This window comes from Mugil cephalus, chromosome 14 (assembly GCF_022458985.1).
Source record: "Mugil cephalus isolate CIBA_MC_2020 chromosome 14, CIBA_Mcephalus_1.1, whole genome shotgun sequence".
Taxonomy (NCBI): Eukaryota; Metazoa; Chordata; class Actinopteri; order Mugiliformes; family Mugilidae; genus Mugil; species Mugil cephalus.
In genome coordinates this window covers 10417354-10429594 of record NC_061783.1, presented here as the reverse complement: position 1 = coordinate 10429594, position 12241 = coordinate 10417354, and the positions used below count along the sequence as shown (strand labels likewise).

The following is a 12241-nucleotide window of genomic DNA, read 5'->3' as shown; positions in this document are numbered from 1 at the left end:
ACCACTCATCTGAGTAGCTTCTTCAGTTTTGGTAGGTTACCCACAGAGTTCCCTATTTAAACCTCAAACTTCCCACCAGTCCCTTACAACCGAAAAAGATACTCAGATGAGTGGTGAAACATCTTCTCTAAACAAGTCCCTGTGCTTAAAAAAAAAAAAAAATGCTTTTTAGATATAACCTTTACAAACATATTTTGTATTTTGTTTGTCTGTCAAGTGCATTCAAAAGCAACAGTGTTAAGATCGACATTAATATACTTTTTGCAGATGATGTCATATCCTGTATTCAGGACCCAGAAAGCCCCTTCACACGTCTTAAAATGGCCACTACTGTATATCCTTTGTGTCACATGTTCAAGCATCCCATTGAGCTGTCACGATAAAGATCTTTTAGTCTGAATATCAGGCTAAATCAGCTTTGCTTTTTTTAGATAGGGGAAGCTGGAGATGTTGCTTTTTTTTCTTTTTCTTTTTTTTTTTTTTGGACAGCCACTGGTTTGATAAGACTGTGGAAATGGGAGGTGAACTCCTGAGTTTGAGATAAGAAGTCGATATTTAGTTCGACGCTGCTCTCACCTTCTCCTGAACATCTCAGCAAAGATGCAGCCGACACTCCACAGGTCCACCGGTGTAGCGTAGCTGGACTGAAGCAGCACCTCTGGGGCTCTGTACCAGAGCGTCACCACCTACAACACACACAGCAGAAAAAGAAATGTTGAGACTATTGTCAAAAAAAAAATAAATAGACAAATTGACTATTGCCAGCAGCTCTTGGTAAATGTCACCCACTTGGGGGGCGGGGGTCATGCACACTCAGACTCACACACAGGGTTAATGGTTCTCTGCCCCCATCTTGGGCTTACGTAAGACATGAAATCATATCTGGCAGGACGCGTCTCCCTGCTTTGGTGTACCCACATCACACAGTCTTTCCACAGCAATCCACCAGGGACGCGCAATACTGTACATTTACAGTAAATGTGCGTATTTGTGCAGAATGCGACCCATTACATCGACGCGCAACGCATTTTAATGGATTAAGCTTGGCAGAAGACATGTGCATGTGAAATGATAACAGGGCGACCGATAGCAACCACCCCACCCTGCTCCTCCTTCCTGCCAAAACTGACAAAAAGCACTTCCCGTCTTTCATCAAACAACCGTGCACCCACCTGAGGTAGAAAGGCAGCTATTTTGTGCCACTTCACACCAAGCACTGGTTTCCAAATTTGTCCCTGGAATTCTATTGGGACCTCTGAGAAAGTGTGTGTGTGTGCGTGTAGTCATAGCCTGCAGGAAAGCAGCAGCATTGTTAACAGCTACAGTAGGGAAAGCCTCCAGACAAAACTCAGTGACCCCTAGTAAGAGTGGACTGGTTCCAGGTGCTTTCCTAAACTCCAAATTTTTCCAACAGCTCTTGGCTGCAGTTTCTCCTCCAGGCACTGCTCAGTGCTTATCTGGATCTTAAGAGTCTGAGTCGAATATTTGTAAGCAAAAGTGTGCAGTGTCACCTACATAACTGTCTTGGCGTCACTGGCTGGGAGCCTCAACGTGAGCATAAAGAAACAATGCCCCCCTTTTTTAGATGGCGTCCACATGCTTAAATACGCTTCAACAGGTAATGTGAGCTCAGCGGTTCTTATGTATGAGTCAGCGGTCAAGAACCTTTATGGTTTGTAGAGAGCGTAGAAAGGTTTTATTTCAGTATTGTGTGCAGTGTCTGAGTGACTTTAATGAACTCTGTACCAATGCTCACGTTCTCCAGATACGGAACGGTCAAGATTTTAGCAATTCAATTACATGCAATGCCACCATGAGACTGTTTTATGACCGAATGTTGATCCATCACCACTTGTTTCCAGACTAAAATATCTCCAAAACTACAAGATTTGTGCAAGATTTTGCACAAATGTGAACTTGGCCATAAAACAGTCTGACGGTGGTGGCGTATGAAAACACAGTGAAAAACCAACGTACGTACAAAACAAGATTCTGATTTCTTGAGCTGTATTTTCTGTTTATGGCAACAATAAACAGACGTCAGCATGTTGGCATTGTCACCATGAATGCCCATAATAGCATTTGGTGTGGTCATTACCGGAGCAGTTTCACCAGCCATAAAAAGCCTATTGAAGTAGTTTGCAACTATTTCAATGTAAGGCAATTATTATTTCTTATCTATTTGTAATACTAATTGTAATATAAAATCCACTAGCAACAAAAAAAACAACTTTATCTGGTCTATTATTATCCAACTACTTCCTGTAATATTGCAATGGCTAATTTATCATTAATAAATTACCAAGTTGACTCCTCCTCAATCTGCTGTTTCCTGCCTGGAATTCCAGGCTAAAGGGCCGTTTTATTCATAATGGTAGCACAAGAGGAAGTCTCAAATATCTGAGGTAAACTGATCAAACATTACCTCAAGCTGAAAAGCGAGACTGCCGACAGAAATATATAAGAGGAATAAAAAAGCTGGGTCACATTTGTTCGTCTTAACTGAATGACACTATTAATAGAGCCGGGGGCTGCATTTTGCAGATGTGTGATACTTTCTCATCTCTGCTTCCTGCTTCAGTGGAAATGGGGCGGAAGTTGAGGCTAGTTGGCTGAGATGCGTTGGTTGAGCCATGTGACCAGAAATGATCTGAGAAAGAACAGACCAACTGTTAGGGTCATTGAAGAATTTTAGAACAGTGAAACCTCAAAGAAAATCATGAATGGATGTTGCACATATAGTCAGGTTATGCACGGGGAACGAACCCGAGTGCATTTCTTTAACTTTGTAGGACGTATTCTTTATGTTAAGGGTTTTGTTACAGTGTATGTGTTCATCATTAGATCTAGTTAGTGCACGTGGCATTTCTGACTCCACATAACAGGACATAGCATTGCCACATTCAAAAGTTGAATTTTAAAATGTGCATGGATGCACACCTGACATATGGGCCTATAACCCTTGACTCTTGCAGGTGCAAGCCGAAATGCATGAGACGTCAGTCAATTGCATGGATTTGGCGCCTTGCAAAGTTAAGGCTCATGAGAAGACACACACAAAGCCTTCTAGGAAGAACCACAGACCTAGAGCTCGTGGTATATCCGCCTCAGTGCAGTGTAGTTATTCGAAAACTTGGCCACAACTGCAGATTAAAGCATATACATATAACACATGCATGCACTCGCGCACACACACACAGACACACACCGGAAGAAGGCTGCATTAAAGTTTATTTCAATCTGAAATTACACCCTGAATACTTGCACGCCAGCTTGTAGCTGTGTATATGGTAAGGTGCCCTTTCATTATCTATCTGCATTGAAGGATAAGCCTGTTATTCTATATTTTTTCTTTTTCCAATGCGACTACTTCGTCTGCAAAACTCAACCCGATATCCATTCGTTCCTGTTGAAGAAGAAAAGGCGGTACGAGGGAATCTGCGATATTAACGTGCGATTAATTAGCAATATCGGAGAATTCCGACATTTTCCTTGCTCTTCTTCTCCGCGCTGTGATACCTAACCGTGTCGCTAAATGACAAATGGTCAGTTTATATGGTCCACTCATCGAGTGCTCCATCTAATAGGACAACTTTTAACTGTGTATGACACACTCCTCTAAATAACAGGTAGTGATGCCCATATTGCAACGAATACTCGATTCGTTTGCAAACACTAATTAAGCGTTATGAAGATATATTCGTAGAGTACTTCAGCTGCAGATTAAGAAGAAATTAATCACAATAAAAAGAGCGTGTACCTTTGCAACAGTGCGGCCCAAGCAAATTCCAGCCACGGATCGTGTAAATGGTTACCCCTCACATGGCTTAACCCAAACATCAGATTCACAGCCTTGGGGTGGGTTGGATTTTCATTTCCAAACAGTCTACAATCAGCTCTGCTTTCCACCCGGCAACCCTCCCTCCTTCCTACAACCTCTTGCTCCTTCTCTATAAAATGCTTCTCTTTCTCCGACTGTTTCGGTAAGCCCCTAAGTCTGTAAAACACACATGTCTGAATTGCAGTAAAGCCAGCACTTGGAGAGCCTATAATATCCATGAATGGATTTCGATCACACACATAGTTTCACACTCTCCATAAAATACGGCAGTCAGTTATACTAAATATCTCAAACCTATTATCTGACTCAAAGCCCAAACACGCCACTTAATAACCATTTTCACAGAGATGATTATAACACATGTCTATTGTAAAAGGACATTCCCCGAATGTAATGTTCCTTTTTTTTGTGTGTGTGTCCTTTCCCCTCCTCTTCTTCCTACCACGTTTGCATTCCTTCTTCCTTAGTCTCCGTTTCTCACCCTTCTCATTCCCTGTTCTGCTTCACATATCCCTTCATTACCCACTCCTGCTCGCCCTCCTCTGCACAGGCTGCATGAAAATAGAGATTCAGACCCATGCATACAGTAGGTTCAGTCCGACCTAAACTGTACACACACACGCACGCACAGGCGCTCGTCAGTCAACTGCTTTGCATTTTCAATCTGTCTCTGCGTCCATCCGACACCCTTCTTCCCTTTGGCATGGTAACAGAAACCCCAGAAGAGGTCAGATAAAGCCAAATGAGAAAAAAAAAAAAAAAGAGAGAGAGAGTTCGACTGAGAGACATGGAGAGTGTGTGAGGCTGACTCCAGATTAAAGGACAACATTCTGTGAATTCCTTTCTGCTGAGAGCATCCTCCCCCTCACCACCACCACCATCCTCCTCGGCCCTCGCTGCTGCTCCCTCCTTCCCTCTCCCCATCGGGGAGGAAATGGCTTCTCCTGCCCCAGAGGACCTCCAGTCCTCCGAGGGCCAGACCTCCAAGCCCGTCCGCCTTGCAACATCCGGACCTGTGTTACCAGCGCGCTGTGCATGTACAGCGGACTAGCATGACAATAGAGCGCATGAATGCGAGTGTGGGGGCGTTTGGTTTGTGTTATGTGCGAGTATTTGCACGTGACTTCGAGAGCACCTGCTTTCATCAGGATGAATGAGCTGCAGCGCCAAGTGCCTCTGTGCGTCGGTGTGACTGTCAGCAAACGTATGCAATTAACGTACAGCATGCATTTGGTGTTTTAAGGACGAGTTTGTTCGTTACAACGTGGGTTTTATTTTCCAGAATAGGTTGTTGTTGTTATCAGTGACGAGACCCAGTAAACCCGTTTCATACACAGCAGGATTTGACAATATAATATTTCTACAGTTGGCTGCAATTATCAACAACCACACAAAGTCATGTACAGGCTGTGATCATTGAGAGCAACATTTGTCCCCAAGTTTATTTAAAGATATCCAAGGTGACTGTCGGCCTACCGAAGTTAAGTAGAGGCAAAAACAACAGTTATTTAAAAAAAGCTTCAAAACAAGAAAGTCCAGCTTTTGGAGAAGCCCAGTGAGAGTCCAAACCTTAACCCGAAAATTGTCGAATGACCTCAAGAGAGTGGCTCATACCAGACATCCTGAGAAAATGGCTGAGCGGAAGCAGCTCTTTAAGAACAATGGTGCTAAACTGTTCCCAAATGTTGTGCAGAACGTTCTCAAACTTTGCAGAGAAATTTGCACCAGTAGCGGTGTCCACTCTTCTTTGAGCGCTCAACTCGGCCAATGCGTGATCCCGGCATAGTTACCCACCCCGTTCTCCTCGACTCCCGTGACATTTTACCGTCAATCTGCGTGAACCTCCGAGAGAGACCTTCATAGTGACCTGATGCCAAGAGGACGGCTGAGGCCGGGGCTCGAGGCTGCAACACCAGAGGCACCGAGGTTGATGGAGCTTGGCTGGGGGCCCATGTTTACATTCCCTCTCACTGAGGAAGCCCAGGATGAAAGAGCACCACTGCGCGCACGCGCACGCACACGTAACCTCCATGCACACTCGTAGACAAGTGCTTTAAATGCACTGCAGGCTAAATTAAGCGCTGTAATTGAAAGGAGCGCGATTGGACGATTGAACCTTCAGGAATTACCAAATGAAGCTGAATATAGAGCACCGCAGTGAAATTCTCTCCCATAATTGGTTTCGAGTCTTAAGCGTGAGTTTGATTACATTCCTGAAAGCAATCCACCCCAAATTAAAGTCTTCCCAACTGAATCTCCGAGGGAAACGGATAGAGGCTCGGGGGTATATAGGAAGGCCACATAAGGGAGAAGCAGAGCGGATGTCCTAATAATAAGCATAAAACTATGCACTCAGAGTACAGTGGAGCGGAGGCTGTGATGTTGTGTCTCCGGAGAGGCCCCATTCGAAGCTCCAGCAGTCAGCCATGTTGTAAACACCATTATTTCACTCCTCCCTTACTTTCCCTCTTTCTGTCTCTTGTTCTGCAAAAAGGACCATTTACCGTCCCAACAATAGCGCTGCCCGGAGCCAAGAAAGGAAATAAGAAAGGAGAGAAGATTTAAGAGGGAGATGAGGGGGTAAAAGGTAGATCGAGACAGAGGCTGTGGGAAAGAAGGGAGGCAGAACGACAGAGCTAGAAGGAAAAGTGCAAGAGCAGCACACACAAACTGTATACAGTAAAACAGGAAAAAAGGGGGCACTGCAACTGTTGCCAAAGTATGCACAGCGTACAGGAATGCAGCACGGGGCCCTCTGCGAACGAAACAAAGACAGCACAGTCAGTGGCTCTCTCTCCCCAGTGCTACCACATCCGCACATCATTAGCTGGAAAATTCCTGATATATGCTGTAATTTTTTTCTCTCTTTTTTTTTTTCTTCCTCCTATTCCTCTGGCTGTTGCTGGTACAGACGAAGCTTTAATATCCAGGTGACCGCGTGCGCACATGCGACGCAAGCGCACACACCGATCAGCACCCCCCACCCCCCCACCCCCCTTTTCCCCACCTGGAGCATTGCCAAGACAGCAATTAATACAGTGGAGTGAATTGCAAAGGAGTGTGTGAAAGGAGTGTATCTGCTGGATACATTAACAGGGGGTCCACATGTGGGGAAAAAAAAAAAAAAAAAAAATCAGCTCAGACTAGGAGTGTGCAACAGTCAGAACTATATGATTATCTGCGCTTGCTGTGTATGCAGCATATCCTTGGTCATGTATGTGTGTAAACTGTGTTTGCTTATGTCAAACAGGGGCCAGCCCCTTTGCTCCAGCCGGCTGCAGTCAAAGCACAGAGGATGACTTTTCCTTTTTTTCCCATGTGGAGCCGTTTGAGGAGATATCTAAACATTCCCAGAGTGCGCTGCACGTGCTCTCCTGCGTGCAGTGCAAGGGTTTCTCCTCCCTCCCTCCCTCTCTCTCTCCCTCCCTCCCTCTCCCTGCTGCCTGCCTTTCTTTCTGTCTGTCCAGAGTAGAAACACATTGTCTGGCAAAAGAGCAGAATCACAGACATGACTGTCCAGTTCATCCATGGTCATCGCTGAGTAATTTCGGTATTCCCTGGTCTCCACTGCACCGCCGCTAACGCTTGCACGGAGTTTCGAGTTTTAAAACGTTTCTCTTAATTTATTATTATTATTTTCAGCGAAAGCTTAATTCTGAATAGCGGAAAATGTGGAAGAGGCGTCGAGGTTTGCCAAATTTGAGGGACCTCATTTGCATGATCACCGCTATCAGAGCAGTTTATCATAGCGCGCCACAGCTGAGAACACAATTCCTCCATACTCCCCCCCCGACCCACGCCAACAGATTCTAACTGATATTCGTAGTGAAATGAGGGTGCAGTGAAAGGGGGAACTATTTTCATTGTGAAAATGCAAATCTAGTCTGAATAGTCAGATTGTTCTTGAAAGTCTTATATTGTAAAAGCCTGTCTGCTGTTTGAGCGCGGGCAGGAAATCTGGTTTCAATTTGTTTAATGTCGTCTGAGATATGGGTGTCTTATTCTGGTAAGAGCAGTGGGAGGGCTATGAGCAGAGGGAACTAGAGTGGAGAGCTGGGAAAATACCTTTGATCAGGTACAACTTTCACTCCTCTGTGTGTTACACACAAGCAGAGTTTACAAGAAACACGGACAGTAACAGCACAGAGAGAAGATACTATTCAGCTAACGCGCTTAGTAACAACGATAAGTGTACTTAGAAGCAAATAGGTCTCCTCTTAGTCAAGACTTCAAAGGATCTGGTTTGAAGAGTGATACAATCCCCCCCTAAGCTATTGTGTCACTCAATAGCAGACTTAAGATAAAGTCAGAAGCAAGAAAAAAAGAACACATTTTCACCACTAATACCCTTATCTTGTCATCCCTTGTAAACTAGGGCAACCCCTCAGTTTATTTTCATTCCTAACCAGAAAAACAGTCTGACAGCGAGCGGCAACCTAAAAGTCTGATGGCATTCCAAATTCAATTTGATGGGCAACAACATGCGCATGACATGCATGAGAGTGTGAGCTAATATGTTTCATGGGACCATCAAAACTCTTTACAGAGGAAACGAGATTTACTCTGCTGATTGGAAGGGCGGCATTGATCACTTCCTTACGCCGTCGTGTACATGAAGTGACACCATTCATCGGTCTCATGCATCATTTTCACTGCGTGGTACAGATCGACTCACGTTTGGTAACAAGCAGTGTTTCTAGCGTCTTCTGCAGATAGTGACCCATCAACATGGGAGGTGGGGGGGGGGGTGTACTCGAGCTGATTGTCATAGTGGAGCGGCATGAACCTTCTGTGACAACAAAACAAAGGAACATCTGTTTTTTGTCAGCTGACCACAATGTGGTTTTGCGGGTTGCTACTTTTCTTTAATATGGGTCCAGTAAATATAAGATCTTGCTGACGCACTCGCAGGTAGTTTGGCCTTTATCCTGGTTGGCTTGTTGCCCTGCGTCCGAGCACGTGTGACTTTCTGTGATTGGTCAACGGTGAGCATTATTAACTGCGCTAAATTTAAGACGGACAGATGTATACCAGTACCTGGATGTTGGCGAAGTTTAAACACATTGCATTAGGGTATTTCTGTGGCACTGCAGTCTCTCTGGTTGTTGTTTGTATTAAAACGCTCTAGTAGTCATTCTAAATTTAAGCAAAATAAAAATAAATAATACATTTCCTGTGTTATTTGGCAGAAATGAGATCAGGAAAAAAAAAAAATCTCTCTTCTCTTTCCTGCTATTTCAGATTAATCCATCAGCTTTTCCCATCTGCCTGTCACTCATGGCAGTACAATGAGCCTGTAGCCAGGCTGGGGTCATTAAAAAACCATCAACAAAGCAACGGTCCCCCGGGGACTGCCAGGGGCAGTCTAATCTGGACCCCTGTACCATCCCAATGGGTGGTCTCCCTCGCTCTCTTTTCCTCCCACCCCTCCCCTCCCTCACCCAAGGAGGGTGAAGTTATGCGACATGATCGGCGAGCGATGCCAATGGAGCCATCAGTCAGATGCAGCCATGCGTGCACCCGCAATCCATGTCACATTTTTTTAGGCGCATGCGCACAGAGCACAGTTTTGGTCCACGGTATATTGACAACCCAGCGTGTTGCTAGGTGAGAAAGCAATTTCATCACAAAAACAGAAGTTCAAGCAATGCTGGTAAATCATCAGCAGAAAGTACACGAGTGCTATTTTCAGTTAGCAACACTGGAAAAAAAAAAAAAAAAAAAAAAAAAAAAAGGAGTGAGGGACTCTTTGACAGTTTTATGCAAATGCTCAATTCAGCCATCTTGTCATTCTAGAAGCGCTAAATGAATCACTTTGAAAGTGAGAAAGAGTCGTCTCGTTCGCTTAAGCAACAGCAGTTCTCCAAAGCCCATCTGTCTGCCAGTAACGGTGGCATTAGGTGACTAAATAAGTAACTGCTGGTCTGTTGGGCAAAGGGGAAGATCCTCTTAAACAGTGTGTGTATTTGTGTATATGTGCGCAGCATACTGTGTAGATTATGTGCTTTTATTAGCAAGAGGAAACAATGAATGGATGAATGGAGACGATGTGTCTGTGTGTGTGTGCGTGTGAGTGTGTGTGCGCGTGTGTGTGTTGGACTGATAGGGGGATTCCAGACACAGGAACATTCATCTGGAACCGAAGATCCCGTGCTCACGTTGCAGCGCTCCGGCGCATGCACGCACAAAGACACGCGCACGCACGCACATAGGCGCGCGCACATAGGCGCACGCACGCGCACACACACACACACACACACACACACACACTACCTCCATCTCATTTTTGTGGCCCAATCTGAATAACCGAGGAAGGAAATGAGTGTGTGAGAGTGTGTGCAAAGAGATTCACATGTTGAGTGCCACTGTGCGAGTTTCAGGGACTTGAAAGGTGAATTCCCGGGTAAGTATTCTGCCCTCGACTGAAAGTGTCCCCGTCTAGTCATAATGAATATAACATCTAATCAGAGATGAATCCTCCAGCGAAACCACACATACACAAATATTGTGTAACGCTATGTAAATGCTATGGTTAGGCATGTCATCCACTTAGCTGTAAATTAACATCAATCAGTATGACGAATTATAGATATTACCTCTGAAAATACTTAGATTAATCATGAAAAATACCCTTAAGAAAAATACCAAGAAACGTAAAACAGTTTGCGTCTGGACTACAATCATCAGTCAAACAGAAAAAAGCATTTTTTTTTTTTTTAAAACACTGAAGTCGCAGTCTGGCTAAACATTCAACAGTAGTTTCTCATAACTCCTGTCTTAATAATAAAAGTTCTACTTAGTTTGTTCCTCGGTAACCCCATCATTACAATTCAAATGAGAACTTAATCAAAATAAATTCCAATGGAAATGCTAATTCATCGCATTTTCTCTTTCGGCAACATTTTACTTCGGTCTGTGCGTTGTGTTGTTTGGCGTGGGTCGCCGACAGCTACAAGAGTAGTTTTTGTTTCACATGTTCAGCATACTACTATATTATATTCATGTGATAAATCTAAAATGAGAAGATGTCTTCAGCGTTTTATTTTTAACGCTTAATGAGCGACAGTGGTAAAGTCCTCATTCAGTGCAATAAAAGCTTTGTAACTAAATGGAGATGAGCAAAAGTAATTTGGGTAATAACAAAAGTTTCTAGTCCACTCGAGCACAAAAGGATATAACACTCCCACTGCTGCCAGATTTTATGTGGGTCAAAGGAAGCTCGCATGGAGTTACCGTGATATATTTGCATGACAGTTTGGTTTATGACAAATCAGCTTACATGACATGCGTGATACTTGGAGATTGTTATTCAAACTGCGTTTATATGAATGGGGAAAAAAGCCACTGGTATGAATGGAGGTCAGCTGGAAGTCAAACAAAGCACCATTTTTTTTTTTTTTTTTTTTTTTTACAGTGGGTGAAGGAAGTATTTTCATTGCTACCGTTGGATAAGCTTAGATACAAAATAGATAAAAATTGTGGGAATCTAACTGTAAGTCAAAGCCCTTTTGTAAATTTCATTCAAGGCATCTCCTTCCAGTATCTTTCCTTCGTGTTTTGTCTATATCGTTATTACGGTGACTATTATCACAGTCATCATCAGACTTTCAGCCTTGTGGTGGGTGGATGTGTTTTGACTAGTGCCATGTCTTATATTGATGTTTATTGGAAATTTGAAAAATAAAGATTTAAATGAAGGGGTGAGCACTTGTTTGCATCCATAATCTGGCCTTTTTCGTTGAGCAGTGACAATGACTCTGCTGCTGAAAGCAGAATAAAGGTTTGCAAATGTTGCACTATTGGGTCCTCCCCAGGTAAGTCCCCATGGGCTTTTATAACTTCACATAACATGAACTATAATCCCTGTATTTGTCTTCCAGTTGGTCAACGGTTAGACCAATTGAAGCTACAGCGTAGGAAATCTTGACTGATTGTATCCATCTATATTCTGTTATTTAAGTGTGTAATAGATGCAACAGTAGCTGGTAAACACTAAACCACTGAATCTGAATAAGCAACCGAGTTAGGGCTTTTTTTTTTTTTTTTCGTTTAAATAATGTCTCCTGCCCAAAAAACTTTAACACTCACATGTGGGTTGATGCAAAATCATTGTTGGCTGATGACACTTTTTTTCCTGTTATTTCCACGCTGCGTTAGCTTAGCTCTTGTCCTTTGGGCTACACTGCAGCCAGTCCATATATACACCAGATCTTGTGTACTATCTTGTGACCTATCAGTGATGTGTTCACTGACCCATCTCCTGGTGGGGGAGATGAAAGTTCTGCGCTAGCTTAAACACAGTTTGTTTCTGTCTTTATTTTATTGGTTTAATCACATCTGTGTCTTTACTAGTTCCAAAGTGAACCAAATAAAATACACATAAATTTCACCTCTAATGTG

At 43.6% G+C, this 12241-nt stretch overlaps 1 protein-coding gene across 2 annotated transcripts in view; it reads right to left on the bottom strand.

Moving 5' to 3' along the window:
* The window catches only part of cdk6 (cyclin-dependent kinase 6), a 34047-nt gene that overhangs the window by 10839 nt on the left and 10967 nt on the right, over nucleotides 1–12241 (bottom strand). For both annotated transcript variants that reach the window (XM_047605433.1, XM_047605432.1), the window contains exon 5: nucleotides 577–686. In XM_047605433.1, coding sequence (XP_047461389.1) covers nucleotides 577–686 — 110 coding nt within the window. The remainder of the gene's footprint in view (nucleotides 1–576; nucleotides 687–12241) is intronic.